At 35.1% G+C, this 16,056-nt stretch overlaps 1 protein-coding gene across 1 annotated transcript; it reads left to right on the forward strand.

Moving 5' to 3' along the window:
• The first annotated feature begins 7,783 nt into the window (after positions 1-7,783).
• On the forward strand, positions 7,784-11,623 carry LOC123313073 (uncharacterized protein K02A2.6-like). The gene is made up of 3 exons (XM_044897769.1): positions 7,784-8,046; positions 8,441-9,296; positions 9,435-11,623. Exons 2-3 carry the CDS (start codon positions 8,489-8,491, stop codon positions 11,621-11,623), a joined length of 2,997 nt encoding a protein of 998 aa, XP_044753704.1. The 5' UTR covers positions 7,784-8,046; positions 8,441-8,488.
• Positions 11,624-16,056: the final 4,433 nt, after the last annotated feature.

Raw genomic sequence — 16,056 nt, forward strand, 5'->3', positions numbered from 1 at the left:
TGATTATCACCTACCGATCGCTCCACGGCCATTTTGGAGAAGATTTCTGCCGCATGTTCGAGAGAAACACGAACAACTTGAGAGGCCATAACTACAAACTGCGTAAAGAAAAGTTTCGGACAACACAGCGCCAGAGTTTCCTGTCTAACCGGGTTTTCGATTCTTGGAATCGTTTGCCTGTAGATGTGGTGGGGGCCGAGTCTGTGAATGGGTTCAAGAACTCTTTTGATGGGTGGACTGGTGGTGGGGCGAATGTGTGATTTTGTTTTTCTTTTTTTCGTTTTTTTTTTATTTGTATTCAGCTAAGTTTCAGCATGTGAACGCTTTATATTTTCTTCTATTTCTGAGTTTATAGGTTAGACCTAAATTCTTATTGTATAAATAATAATAATAATAATAAAAGTAATGAATACATTTGACACCGATGTTAGAAATTTCACATCGTTTTTTGCATTTAAGTCTCAGCTTAAATCTTTTCTACTTACCAGAGAATAGATATGTATTTTTTCAGATTTTTTTTTAATTTTAGTCGGTGGTAGTGCTCATATTTTCCTTTATGTTTAATTAATGTAGAATGATATTTTTTTTTGCATGGATATTGTTATTCTCTTTCTTTGAGGCTGTTGGTTGTCTATTTGCTATGTGTGCACTCTATATTTCATTTTTATATTGTAATTTACCATAGGGGAGTCGGCGGAGTTAAGTGTAAGAGTAGTCTTTGAGACTAAACTTCGCTCCGGCGATTCTTCTCGATTTATGTAAGTTGTATAGTTCTTTTTTTTCTTGTTAAGTAGTGCCAATAAAGTCGATTTATTATTATTATTTACACCCCATAGTGGGCCACGAAAGTCCAGAGGCAGCTTAATATCTGGTCAGAAAAGATTTACAATAATTTGTGTGGTTTTAATCACAGAGTAAAAATATAAAAATTAAAGGAAATAGATTTGGATATAGGTATAGAACCTCAAAATGAGACGAGAAGTTGAAATGGAGATATGTCTGGCTGGAAACGCTTTGTTGAACACTGACGTTGCTTCAAAGATGAAGACTTGGTGATTAGTTTATTCAAGTTTTTCATAGTAGGTCCACCATGACCCGATTAAATTTTGCAGAGGTATCCTTCGAATTGAGATGGATCTATGATTAATTTTCTCACTCATCCCACATAGCTCATTGATCGAGAGGGGTGAAATCGACAACCCTTTCGACATTCTACCATAACCAGTAGGCTTTCGAGGAGGCTAAAGAGTGTCCGTGAAATTAGGACTCACTTTCTCGAAAATGAGGAAATTTTTTTTGCATTTGTTTGTAACTCTTTAGTAACTTTGTAACACAAATATTTTCTTTTGTACCTTAAAGATACGGGTAGAAAACCGCATTCCGCTGGTTGCTAACTTCACGGGCATCCACTGTTTGATATTTCGCGAAAAATAGAATACACTTAGAAAGTCCATCGTTATTAACTATTTGTAACACAAAAATTTTTGGTAGCACCAACATTTTCGAAAATGAAGATAATTTTTTTGCATTCACTTGTAACTCGTTAGTAACCATATGTAACACAAAAATTTTCGTTTGTAACCTAACCTATGATGGGAAAATGACACCCTCAAAATGCGAAGATAGCACTCACTTTTTCGAAAATGACGGAAATTTTTTCTGCATTCGTTAGTAACTATTTGTAACACCAAAATTTTCGTTTGTACCTAAAAAATACTGGTAGAAACACACCGTATTCCGCTGAGTGCTAACTTCACGGGTACCCACTGGCACCCACGATTTTTCGCGAAAAATAAAATACACTTGGAAAGTCCATCGTTACTATTTATTTGTAACACAAAAATTTTTCTTTGTAACCTAACCTATAACGAAAAAAAGGCACCCTCAAAATGCGAAGTTAGCACCCACATTTTCGAAAATGAAAATAATTTTTTTGCATTCGTATGTAACTCCTTAGTACCCTGTTACTAAATGTTCGACACACAAAATTTTTCATTCGTAACCTACTCTTCAATTGACAAAATAACACCCCTAAAGTGCAAAATTAGCATATACACATTTTGGAGAATTCTGAATTAGTGTATTGCTTCCGTAAAATAAATACTTCATCTGTAACTACATATTTGTGACAAATATCTGTTTCCTTTAAAGTATTTTTTTCATGGAAATTTTCGTCTGGTGCCCGATGATTGTGCGAGGAGTAACTTTGTATTTTTATCCATAACCACATATTCCACATCAAATTCATATTGATTTTTATTCGTAATTTCACCAAGCATTCAAAGAATTATCAGGTAGGAGGAAAAATGAAATAAACGTCTTTATACCCCAGCCTTTCACTGTCTTATCAATTTTAGTTTTGTAGCAGGTGCTTTCAAAAATTCATCAAAAAATGATGTTTTTATACATTCATGAATAAAGATTGAATAATATTTTAATAGAAAGTATGTTTTCAAAATAAATTTGCATGGTATAATATACAATTTTTTCAAATACTATACAGTATATGTTTTTGTTTACATTGTTATAGCCCAATTATCAAAGCGCAGAGTGAGATAGATTGCTCTACATGTTCCATTTCAGTCTTCCTCAGTTTGCCTTTTAGAGTTCACTGATTCTAATGGTTAGACAGATCAACTGCGCATGTCAAAAAGTCCTTCGGATTCGAAAAGCGCCGGTCTAGTAACTTTGGGCTACTTACCGTAAGAACTTTATTACCATGCGCATTTATTGAGAAATTCTGAAAGTTTTGAAAAACTGAATGTGCGATATAACCTATGATTTCAATGATTATAACCAAAAGTTATATCTACCCAACAACTTTAAAATTTGTTTCACGAATATTAATAGATGATGTATTATCGAAAGCAATAAAGTAATTCAAAATGTTTCAAAATGTGTGTGCTAACTTTACAATTTATTCGTGCTATTTTGTTTATTGCAAATAGGGTTACAAATAAAAAATTCTGTTTTACAAACACGCGCCCAGCGGAATGCTTTGTTTTTCTAGCACTATCTTTGGATCCAATACGAAATTTTTTTTGTTACAAATAGTTACCAACGAGTTAGAACGAATGCAAAATAAATTATCTTCAATTTTGAAAAAGTGTGGGCAAACTTCGAATATTGGGGGTGTCAATTTCCTATCATGGGTAAGGTTACAAACGAAATTGTACAAATACTGTAGTTACTAACGACCTTCATCTATTGGAAACAAAGAACAAATGGAGATTTTTCTCAAATGTGTGTGTGCTAACTTCGCATTTTGAGAATGTCATTTTACCAGTAAAGGTTAGGTTACAAACAAAAATTTTTGGGTTACAAATAGTTACTAACGATGGACTTTCCAACTTTATTCTGCGAATGCGAAAAAAATTGTCTTCATTTTTGAAAATGTGGGTGCTAACATCGCATTTTGGGGGTGTCATTTGACCATTATAGGTTAGGTTACAAACGAAAATTTTTGTGTCACAAATAGTTACTAACAAGTTACAAACGAATGCAAAAAAAATTATCTTCATTCTCGAAAATGTGGGTGCTAACTTCGCATTTTGAGGGTGTAATTTTACCGTTATAGGTGAGGTTACAAAAAAAAAAAATTTGTGTTACGAATCGTTACTAACAATGAACTTTCCAACTGTACTTTACTTTTCTCGAAAAATCGAACAGTGGGTGCCCGTGAAGTTAGCACTCAGCAGAATACGGTGTTGTCCTACCAGTACCTTTTAGGTACAAACGACAATTTTTGTGCTACAAATAGTTACTAACGAGTTACTAACGAATGCAGAAAAAATTATCTACATTTTCGACAATGTAAATGCTAACTTCGCACATTGAGGGTGTCATTTTTTCGTTATAGGTTAGGTTACAAACAAAAATTTTAGTATTACAAATAGTTACACTTTCCAAGTGTATTTTATTTTTCGAGAAAAATCGAACAGTGGGTGCCCGTGAAGCTAGCACCCAGCGTAATGCGGTGTTTTTCTACCAGTATCTTTAAGTTACAAACGGAAATTTAGGTGTTACAAATAGATACTAACAAGTTACTAACGAATGCAAACAAAAATTTCTTCATTTTCGAAAAAGTGGGTGCTAACTTAAGGTCACGGCCAAAGAATATCAACACTTTGTGGAGATAACATAAGAATGTTGTTGTGCTCTCCTCTTAATGAGTGAATATATCGTGAAAATACATAATATTGAAAATCAAATTTTCGATCAGTCGTTGTGGATTATTCAAATAATCAAATAGTCTGATGTGGATAAGTCTTATTTTCAGTTTTCAAAAATGATAACTTGTGGAAAATGTACGAACTCTGTAACTAGTGAATCCCCAGGCGTTCAATGTGGTGGCCCGTGTGGGCAGTTTTTCCATGCCAACAATCGATGTTCCGATATAGCAAAAAAACCAACTATTTATGATGAACAGTCTTCCCGGGCGGCGGTAAGTGGCTCTCCGATCTTCGGAAAATGTGAATACTCCGATCGAATCAGATGGCGAGGACATTGGCGTGGATTGTGGCGAGGCGGCAAGTATCGAGATGCTAACAAGGATGATTGCGGGCATTGCGGCTCCGAATAGGATTGTAAATAAGCTTCGAACCTCAGTGGAATTCTACTCAGGTAAGATCACTGATTTCGAGCGAAAGTTGTCTCAATTGGATGAAACAGTTAAGCTCACTAATGAACTTGTTCGATCGTGAGTTGGGTTGCCTGACTCCGGTTTGTCAGGCGTCGACGTAATTCGGTAGAAAGAAGAACTTTGTCGTCTGTCAATCAATTCGTATCGTCGCCGGACGCGCCGAAATCCTTCTTTCAAAAACCTAAATAATCTTCTTAAAAATCGCCGAAATTATCGCACCATCTGTCATCTCTCTATAATGATTGTATCCTTCATCTATCGTGCCACGGAGCTAAGTGCAGAAGGAGGGTTGGTTCCTTGTTTCCCTTCCCTTAGGAACCCCCTTTCTGATACCAGACCAGTGGAGATTCATCTGTGTTTCGACTCCCAGTTAAGGTAGGTAAGAGTATTTTCACTTGTTCAGTTGCTCAATATCTATAAGTCATCTGAAGTTGATCGCAAACTCATTTGCGATCAATTACAACTTAAAGTGGAAAATGAATCCATGAAAAAGGAAATTTCCAGTCTTAATCAAAGATTAAAGAGTCTGGAACAACATTGAAGGGAAAATAACGTTGAAATAATGGACGTTGTAGAAAAGAACAATGAAAACTTAGTAGAAATAATGACCAATATTGGTTCTTTCAAGAAATACGATATTGAACCGGGAAAGTTGGATTTCGTCACCAGTGTGCCGAAGAAGTTGCATATATACCGCCCAAGTATATAATCGTTAAGTTCAGGTCAAAAATTGACAAACAGATTACATTACATGAAATGACTTAGAGATTTTTCTTCTGTATATTGATCGACATCGTTAGTTCTTTCCCTGCACGGTAAATCTTCGGGAGCGATTTAACGTATGACTGAGCTAGTTTCATGCCCGTTTTAATATAATATAATATACTTCTTTTCATTCTGAATTGAATTGTGTGTATTACATTTTTTTCCCTGTACGATTTGGCGTCGAGCGGTCGAGGAATTTGTTGCTCGCAGTGTTCTGCCAGAATTATGATGCATTATATAGATATGATGATTCAACTCATTGTAAAATTTGTAACAATAGTTACCACATTGAGGCCCGGTACTTTCACCTTCGAATAAATTTTATTCAACGAATAATGACGTACCGACATTCGATCTATGACAAATAAACTCTTATTATTAAGTTTCAATGACAGATTTATTCGATGAATAACACTATCTGAAAGTGAAAAGACTGCATTTTTACTAATCTTACGAATAAGACTTAATAAATGCGAATAAGTTTATTTATTCGCACGTGAAAGTACCGGGCCTTAGTGTGTTTAAATATGCATTGAAAAATTCGCTAGAATCCGAGAGGAGAGAAGTTTGAAAAATTGGACATGTGATAAGTGCAATTCCATCGGGAATACATCGAACTATGATGACCATATATAACATTCTGTTCGACACCTTCTGACCATGGAGTACCTTCTGTCGTGAAAACGTAAATTGTAAAAAAAATCACGTCGTTCTTCACTGATGAAGTCTGAAAAGGTTAGTTATATCACAAAATAAATAAATAAAGGATCTGACAGACGAGATAAGCAAATCTTCAACATGTTGATAACCTTATCACAGCATCAGCTGTTATTGGTCACGGAATCTCCGGGGTTCCACCGTCTGTTCGGAATTCCATTGATCCATCTGTTTCTGCATCTCCGGTACCTGGTGATTCCAGTTCATATTAAAAGGATCGAGAGCCATTATAAGAAACGTTGTCGAATCTTCCCTTCAAGCGGGAGCCAATCTGCTTCACATAAGCAGGACAAAAACCGAAAAAAGAAAGTTTTCTGAGAAGCACTCCAAAATCTACCGAATCAAGCACACTCGAGAAATCGGTATAAGTCACATCTATTTGACCACCATCATCTGCAGTCTCTATAATTTACTTTGATAAAGTGGCCATGGATTCAACATCCAAAACTTCATAAACCAAATGATCAGGGAATGCAGCAAGCACACCACCATCTCTAGATCTACCAATCACATCGAACTATCTGTCTGAACGCACTACACTATAACCAGGATGGACCAACTCTGCATCAAAAACTGACTCACTCAACCATGTTTCACTTACACATATAATATCAAATGAATAATCACAAACAGATTTCTTAGATTTAGTCAATTTAGTATTGAGTCCCTTCGCGTTGTGATAGTATACGGAAACACCCACCGTTGAAGCACAATTATCACTCATTGAAGATGAAGTAACCCCATTGGGGTTACTTCTAATGTGTTCTAATTTGTTTTAGTGTTCTGAAGAAGGACCAAATAAATGTCCGAAATATAGAGAAAAAACAATAATAGTTGTGTTTCTTTCAATAAGCCCCTGACAAGCCGAGAACCTATAACTTCTATATTTTGGATGATAAAGAAATACTCCTTGTACAATTTTCATATTAACTATTGTCCTCAAGCATTTGAGATTTGATAATTCATTATATGAAACCTTCAATTCTTACGTAAACACTCATGACAAATGCTATTGCCCTACTCTAGCTGGGCAGAAGAGGAAAATCCCTTCATAAGATATTCACCAAGAGGTTGATTTCTCTCAAGGAAATCTTCCTTGAGTAAGCAGCCTTCCTTGAATTATGGATATTCTAACTGCAAGATGAAAGATTATTCTAATCTTTCCACTTTACAGAAGATTATCTAATTATTTCTTTTTTGAGTATCTTGATTGAATTTGTCTTGATCCTATTGAACTAAACTTGAAAGTTTGTGGTTTGAGTTATTATGTTTGGGACGTTCTCTTCAAAGGAGCGATTTGGCTGTGGGAATTTTATCGTCTGACACGGTGAGAGTAGGACGTTTGCTTTATGGAGTTTGAAGAGACTATTCTGTCAAACACGTGTTCGAATGCTTTGAAGATGCCGTGGCTTATGAAAGCTGTAATTTTCTCCATGATTCCTGGAAGCTTATGTACTACATAATACTGGGTGTATTTAGGAGTGAGGCTTTTCTTTTAAGAGAAGGTAGAACTGGTCAAAATAAAACGTTTCTCGTTAAATCGCCTATACAAAACTTTCAAAATGACAAATTTATTGAATAAAAAATTGAACATAATTATTGAAATAGATCCTGATATGATATATATATATATATATATATATATATATATGTGGCACTGTACAAGCTGAAGTATGAGTGGAACGTGTCGGCAGCAAAGTTTCTATGGTCGACAGGAATATTAATGAAGGAGATTTGAGTTTTTGTAGTTGATATAGTTACGGGGTTTTTGAGATTTAGATATGAAGTGTTGGATTGAATTTGGAGAAAATAAATAAAACTATTTTGTGCTAAGACGTGTGATTATTGACTTATATTTGGAGTAGCACAATTGGCGACGAGAAGTGGTAATTTTACCCGCAGGACGTTGATTTCTGAACAAGGTGAGTCGGATACTGACATTCGTGACATTCAATCCTTCCCAAGTGCTAACAATTCTATCGATACGATTTTATAATGCATTATAAAATTAGTCATGACTAATAAAGAAATAACTGTTACCCTCTTGGAGGGCAGTTCAACAGAAATAACTGTTACCCTTTCGAAGGGCAGTTCAACAGAAATAACTGTTACCCTTTCGAAGGGCAGTTCAACAGAAATAACTGTTACCCTTTCGAAGGGCAGTTCAGAAAAGAAACTGTTACCCTATCACAGGGCAGTTGAAAGAAATGTGAACTGTTACCTGTTTCTACAGGCAGTCCATAAATAACTGTTACCCTGGTTTACAGGGCAGTTTAAGAAAATAACAGAATTAATCAAACTGTTACCCTATTTCAGGGCAGTCCAAGACAACGAGCTCAGAAGAGTCGAAAAAGTTTACTGATCATGACAGACAACAATATAAAACCCTTTCTCTGCGATAACCTCGACAAGGCTTTGATCAGGGGAGAATGGGAAAAATGGTTACGTTCTTTGGAATTATATCTAGCTTCAGAGGATATAACAAATATTGTTAAGAAAAGGAACAAACTTCTACATCTTGGAGGATCGCAGCTTCAAGAAGTAGCATATAATCTTCCAGGAGCATTAGAAATCTTCGATAAAGACATAAATAACGACGTTTTCAAAACCCTTGTTGAAAAACTGACCGATTATTTTTCACCAAAACAGAACTCAACTTTCGAACGGCACATATTCAGAAACATCAAACCTGAACAAAATGAAAACTTTAGTAAATTTGTTCTTAAAATCAGGAACCAAGCGAGCAAGTGTTCATTTGGAAATTCGGCACAAGAATCGAATGAAATAAATATTAAAGACAAGATAATTGATAGTTGGGCACCTGTTAAACAACCAGTCAGAAGAGTCCCAATTACTTTAGAGGCTAAAGTAGAGAGAAAACTAAAAGAAGCACTTTTGTCTGATATCATAGAGAAAGTTACTGAACCAAGTGCATGGATCTCACCCATAGTAGTGGTTTTGAAACCCAACGATGACATCCGCATTTGTGTGGATATGCGCCGTGCCAATGAAGCAATTCTGAGGGAGAATTACCCAATTCCAACTTTCGACTCTTTCATGACTAAACTCCGGGGAGCAAAGTTTTTCTCTCGACTTGATTTAGCCAATGCATACCACCAACTTGAACTTGATGAGGAAAGCCGCCCTATTACTACTTTCATTACCCACAAAGGTATGTTTCGCTACAAACGATTAATGTTTGGAGTCAACTCGGCACCGGAAATTTTTCAGAGAGTTTTTGAAGAAATGCTTGCATCGTGCAATAACTGTTTAAATTATATTGATGATGTAATTATTTATGGAAAAACAGAAAAAGAACATGATTACTGCCTGAATAACGTACTAGAGGTATTCAAGGTAAACAATGTTCTCCTAAACGAAGAGAAATGTATAAAAAAGGTCAAGGAGCTTTATTTTCTCGGCCACAAGCTCTCCGACAAAGGAATCGAAGCAGACCATGCGAAAATAAAAACAATATTGCAGTTCCGACCACCGACTACAAAAGAAGAAACAAGAAGCTTTCTTGGACTCGTCACCTATCTAGGGAAGTTCATACCAGATCTGGGAACCACAACGGAACCACTCCGGAGGCTGATTAGAGAAAACCAGAAGTTTGAATGGTGTCAAGTCCAGCAAGAAAGTTTTAACAAACTAAAAAAATCGCTGGCGACTCTTCCGATATTATCATACTTTGATCCTCAGCTGAGAACCCGTCTAGTAGCAGATGCTAGCCCTGTGGCACTGGGAGCTGTACTTTTACAGTTTAATGAACAAAGAACACCACAAGTTATATCGTTCGCTAGTAAAAGTCTTTCGGCTACAGAAAAACGCTATTCGCAAACGGAAAAAGAAAGCTTAGCTCTCGTCTGGGCCGTGGAGCGTTTCCATTATTATCTAGCGGGTTTGGAATTTGAATTAGTTACGGACCACAAGCCTTTAGAGGCAATTTTCAAACCATCATCGAAGCCACCAGCTCGAATCGAAAGATGGGTTCTCAGGCTACAGGCTTACAAATTCAGAGTTATCTACCAATCGGGGAAACTAAATATAGCCGATTCATTATCAAGATTATGCCAACTCGATGAAGAGCCATCGTTCGACAAGGAAAACGAATATCACGTCCGTGCCCTGCTTGAAATTGACTCACCAGCAGCTATGAATATTAGCAAAATTATAAGTGAGAGTCAACATGATCGGAAAATATCTGATGCAGTAAAAAAGATCAAGGATGATTGTTGGGAAATTGCAGACAAAAATGCTCTTTACCCCTTTCGCCAAGAGCTGATGACAATAGGATCAGTAATTCTGCGAGGAAGTAGACTAGTTATACCTGATTCGTTGAAAGCCGAGGTATTACAATTAGCCCACGAGGGGCATCCGGGAGAGACGGTGATGAAAAGGAGACTGAGAGCTAAGGTTTGGTGGCCATTTATGGACAGAGAAGTCGAGAAATTTGTAAAAAATTGTAGAGGCTGCTTATTAGTTACAATTCCGGATAAACCACCACCGATGAAAAGGCATAAATTCCCGGAACGGCCGTGGCAATGTGTAGCAATAGATCTTATGGGACCCTTGCCAAATCAAGATCAACTCTTGGTCATAATAGACTACTATTCAAGGTACCAAGAAATAAAATTTCTCAGAACGACTACCTCCGCTGTCATTATAAATCACTTGTCAGAGATATTTTGTCGCCTAGGAATACCAAGATCTATTAGAGCGGACAACGGACCCCAATTTGCCAGTCAAGAGTTCAAGAATTATTGTTCACACAATAATATTGAATTGATCCACACACCACCATATTGGCCTCAAGCAAACGGCGAGGTAGAAAACATGAATAGGGCTATATTAAAGAGATTACAAATAGCTCAGGCAAATAAACAAAATTTTAAAACGGAACTTCAAAAATTTACAATGATGTATAATGTAACGCCACATGGAACCACCGGTAAATCACCATCAGAACTGATGTTCAACAGAACCATTCGTGACAAAATCCCATCTATGGCAGATCTAGTTGTTGAGCCGGTAGACGAAGAAGCGCGCGAAAATGACATGGTGAATAAACAAAAAGGAAAGGAAAAGGAAGATTCATCAAGACGAGCAAAAATAATCGAAATAAAACAAGATGACAAAGTGTTAGCGAAGAATATGATAATTCCCAACAAACTGATACCGAGATTCAATAACGAAGAGTTCACTGTAGTGGAAAGAAAGGGAAATGAAGTAACCCTTTCAAGTGAAGATGGCCAGATAATAAAAAGACACGTTAGCCACTTGAAGAAACTCCCCGAACCAATACAGGGGTGCGATGAAACTGATATTTCCAGAAACAAACCAGATCTTAGGTCAGAATCGCCAAATCCCATTACACATCCCTTATCTCCGAAGCTTATCAACGAAAGTGAACCAGAGAAGGAAATATCTAAAGTATCAGGAAAGCTGCCGTTACTGAAGTTGAAAAAAATGGAGGGAATGTGGCACTGTACAAGCTGAAGTATGAGTGGAACGTGTCGGCAGCAAAGTTTCTATGGTCGACAGGAATATTAATGAAGGAGATTTGAGTTTTTGTAGTTGATATAGTTACGGGGTTTTTGAGATTTAGATATGAAGTGTTGGATTGAATTTGGAGAAAATAAATAAAACTATTTTGTGCTAAGACGTGTGATTATTGACTTATATTTGGAGTAGCACAATATATATATAAGAATGGAAATCAATTCAATTTCTCACTTCAAGAAATAGACGATTTGATGTCTTCAATCTGAAAGAAATCAAAAACAATGCTATTCCTTTAGGTTTTCAATGAACAATATTTGAAATATGAATTGACATGAATTAATAATTGACAAATCAAGGCATTCTCTGAGTTGAAATTAAATAAAACATAGAAAGGAAAATAGAAAGTTGTCTTTTAAAGAAAATGACACTGTTCATTTTTACATCCCCCCACACAAAGTATGCAACAACCACTATATGTTGGCGTTGTCATATGGGAGCAACTTTGTTACATGAAAATAATTATTGTCCTTTTTTCTATTTCCAATGTCTATCTCGTAGATAGTGCCGGAAATTTTCTTCACTATTGGAAAAGGTCCTATTCTTATTTCCTCAAGTTTTTTTCTATTCAATTTAGATTTATTTTCAACATAAACATAATCTCCAATTTCAAAATCATAATCTTTCTTGTTCTTGTCGACAAGTTTTTTATTGTATTCATGATAACGTAAAGAATTTTTAAATGCTATTTCCTTATCTTTTGGTAAATTACTCTTTTCTATAAGTTCTTCAGGAGCAATGGGATCAGTTTTTCCATAAAGTAAATATTCTGGGCTATATCCAGTTACAGAATGGTCCGTCCTATTGTATTCTTCAATACATTCATCTGCTATTTTCGTCCAAGCTCTAGTTTTCTTCTCATTTTGTTTGCATCTTATTCTGTTCACTAATGTCTGATTTAGCCGTTCATTCAAACCATTTGAAAAAGGACAATCTACTGCTGTAAAAATCAACTGTATATTCAAATTTTTCATGTGCTGTCTGAATTTTTCCGAATTCATTCCTGGGTATTGATCTGTTAATAATGTTTTGATTGGTCGTTTATCTTGAATTTTATTAATTAATGTGATGAAGTCTTCGGTTGTTTGGTCTGAATTTTTCCGAATTTATTCCTGGGTATTGATCTGTTAATAATGTTTTGATTGGTCGTTTATCTTGAATTTTATTAATTAATGTGATGAAGTCTTCGGTTGTTTGGTGTTTGGAAGTACTCGCAAATGCATATCGAGTAAAATGGTCAACTAGGAGATGAAGGTATCTTTTTGAAGAGCGATTTCCAGCAAAGCCTCCAATTGTGTCCAGTGACATTATCTCAAAGGGTTCTTTTGCTGGGCCCAGCTGTGAAAGAAGTCCATACTTTTGACCTACTCTCGTTTTATTTTTACAACAGATGTCACATGATCCACAAATTTCTCTCGCCAGCGAATCCATATTTTGAATGTAATAAAACTTTCTAATTTTTGTATTTATCTTACTAGCACAAATGTGGCCATAATGATTGTGCAATTTTCTGATTAAATCTTTTCCAAAATTATTTTTTTGCTATTTTTCTGCAATTTGTAAAATATTTCTTTTTGTACAATAGTTCTTTTCATATTATTTATCATTGAGAGATTATTCTGTTGATCGTTTTTTATTTCATTTATTGCCACCAAATTAACTGTTATTAAACATTCGTCCATATTCTCCGTTTCCTCCAAAACTGGGTTTCTAGAAAGACAATCTGCTTCTACATTTTGTTTTCCTGGTTCATATCTAATTTCAAAATCAAATTGTGATAAATAATTCATCATGTCACCCAACTCTTCATCTGGTCTTGTGCGAAATTCTTTTCCTTCTAATGGCTTATGATCAGTAATAACAACGAATTTTTTTCCCATTAGCCAATATTTCCAAAATTTTATTGCCTCCTTAATTGCCAGACATTCTAGAAATATTGCTTTTTTATTCTTCTGATATTTATTCAATTTTTTGGAAAAATAGGCTACGGGTTTCATTTCACCATTAATCTGTTTTTGTTTAAGAACAGCTCCTACTCCTTGAATACTGGCATCAGTATATATAGTCGTATAGGCATTTGGGTCGAAAATTGCAAGAACTGGTTCAGAACAAAGGATGTCCTTAACCTTAATGAAAGCTTTCTGACAATCCAATGACCAATTGAATTTTACATCTTTCCTCAGTAAATTATGCAACGGTTCTAATAATCTAGCGGAATCTTTTATATATTTGTGATAAAAATTAACTTTGCCCAAGAATTGCCTTATCTTCTTCCGATTATCTGGTGGAGAAAAATTTCTTATGGAAATCAAATTGTCATTTATGGGTCGTACTGTGTTATTTCCAACAATATGTCCTAAATATTTGACTTCTTCTTTAGCAAAATTGCATTTGATAAATTTAAGTCTGAATCCTTCTTCACATATTGCTTTCAAGAGTTCCTCCAAATGTTCTATATGTTGTTCAAATGTTGAAGAAAATATCAGAATATCATCTATATAATTTTGGCAGAATGAATTCAAGTTATATTTCCTGATAATATTATTCAAAATACGTTGAAATATCGCTGGGGATGTTTTAAGTCCAAAAGGTAAACATTTCCATTGCCAGTGACCATTTTGCGTCACAAAAGCAGTCTTATATCTATCTTTGATACGAACAGGAATCGACCAAAAGGCAGAATTTACATCTAATGTAGTAAAAAACTTTGCATTACGGGTTTTCGCTAAAATTTCATCGATCAATGGGAAAGGCTGTGGTTCGGGAACAATCAATTTATTGAGTTCACGGAAATCGACACACAATCTTGTCTTAGATCCCTCATCTCTTTTATATGCCAACGTGACTGGTGCTGCAAAAGGTGAGGAAGATTCTTCAATCAGATTCGCCTTCAACAATTTTCCTATTTGAAATTCTATCTCTTTTTGATCCTCCATTGAACATCTGTATGGCTTTTTAGCTACAAATTTGTGTTCTAAAAGTTTTATATGTGCTTCATTATTCTGCACCAAACCAATATCAAATTTGTGTTTTGCAAAAATATTATCATATTTATTTATTAACATTTCAATTTTATTCCTCTGATTTGTTGTCAAATGTTCTAATTTCGCTTCGAAAAGTTCTGTAGGTATACCTTCATTGAAGTTGATATTGTAATAATTGTTATTATCATTATTATTATAGAAAGAATCGATCTTTCTCTCTTCATTCATCTCTAATCTTTGATAAATTTTCAAATCAAAATCTTGTTTCAATTGAAAATTGAAAATAGAATCTAATCCGAGTAGAATATCATACTCGAAATTTTCATCATTAATTACAAAAAACTCAACTTCTTTTTCAATATCATTGATTCTCATTTTTGTAGTTATTTTTCCTGAAAAATTTGCCCTGCCATTGACTGTTTTGAATGTGTTCCTATCCTCTCGAATGTGTAGACATAACTCATCTGCCACTTTCGAATTCAGAAGAGTGACATTTGAGCCTGAATCATAAATTCCACATAATTCATTTTCATTTACGAACACTTTCAATTTGATCAATGGCAACAAAACTAGTTTTTTTGATCGGAAATGGCCTCATTTAATTCATCCTGTACCCCAACATTGTTCACCGTTCTTATGCTACCGGATACGTTCTCTTGTTTAAAATTAAATCTCCTATTCTTTAGCCGACATAGAGCTTCTGGATGGAATCTCCCTGGGAAACCATTTTTATCACAAATTGAACATGGTTCCTTCTTATCTGCTTTTGTTAGTGAAGGAAGTTGTTCGGCCGATTTGTTCATTTTGCCATTTTTGGTATTTCGAGCATTTTCATATTTTGTTGAACCTTCTAACTTTCGTAACTCACCTAAAAATTTCCCAAAAGTTGTTACATTTGATCGATCAATTCTATCTTGTAAAAAATTTGGCAAACTTGTCACAATTAAGTCAATTAATATGTCAGTTGGAAAATTATTTCGGAGATTCAACAACAAATTTTCTTTCCTGAAAGCGTAGTAAACTAAACTTCCTCCTATGTACCTAAATGAATATGCCTCTCTATGCTTATGCCAACTTGTTTCACAAAAACTATCTAAGCAGTTATTTTTCCATATTTGAAAATCAGTTTCCAAACCTAATATAATTAATTTAGAATCAAACCATTCTTTCGCTATCCCATCCAGAAACAAACGTAAAATCAAAATTTTGTCCATATCTTCTTCCACTCCACAACGCATGCATTCCGACTCAAATTTCTTCAACCATAAAGTCACGGAAACATTCTTCCCATCAAAATTATTCAGCACAAAATTGTCCTTTATCTTCTTGAAATCCTTTTTATTCTCCTTGGTCTTGCCTGAGGACAGTTCTGTTGTATTTCGTGAT

The sequence above is a fragment of the Coccinella septempunctata genome, chromosome 5 (genome assembly GCF_907165205.1).
Source record: "Coccinella septempunctata chromosome 5, icCocSept1.1, whole genome shotgun sequence".
Taxonomy (NCBI): Eukaryota; Metazoa; Arthropoda; class Insecta; order Coleoptera; family Coccinellidae; genus Coccinella; species Coccinella septempunctata.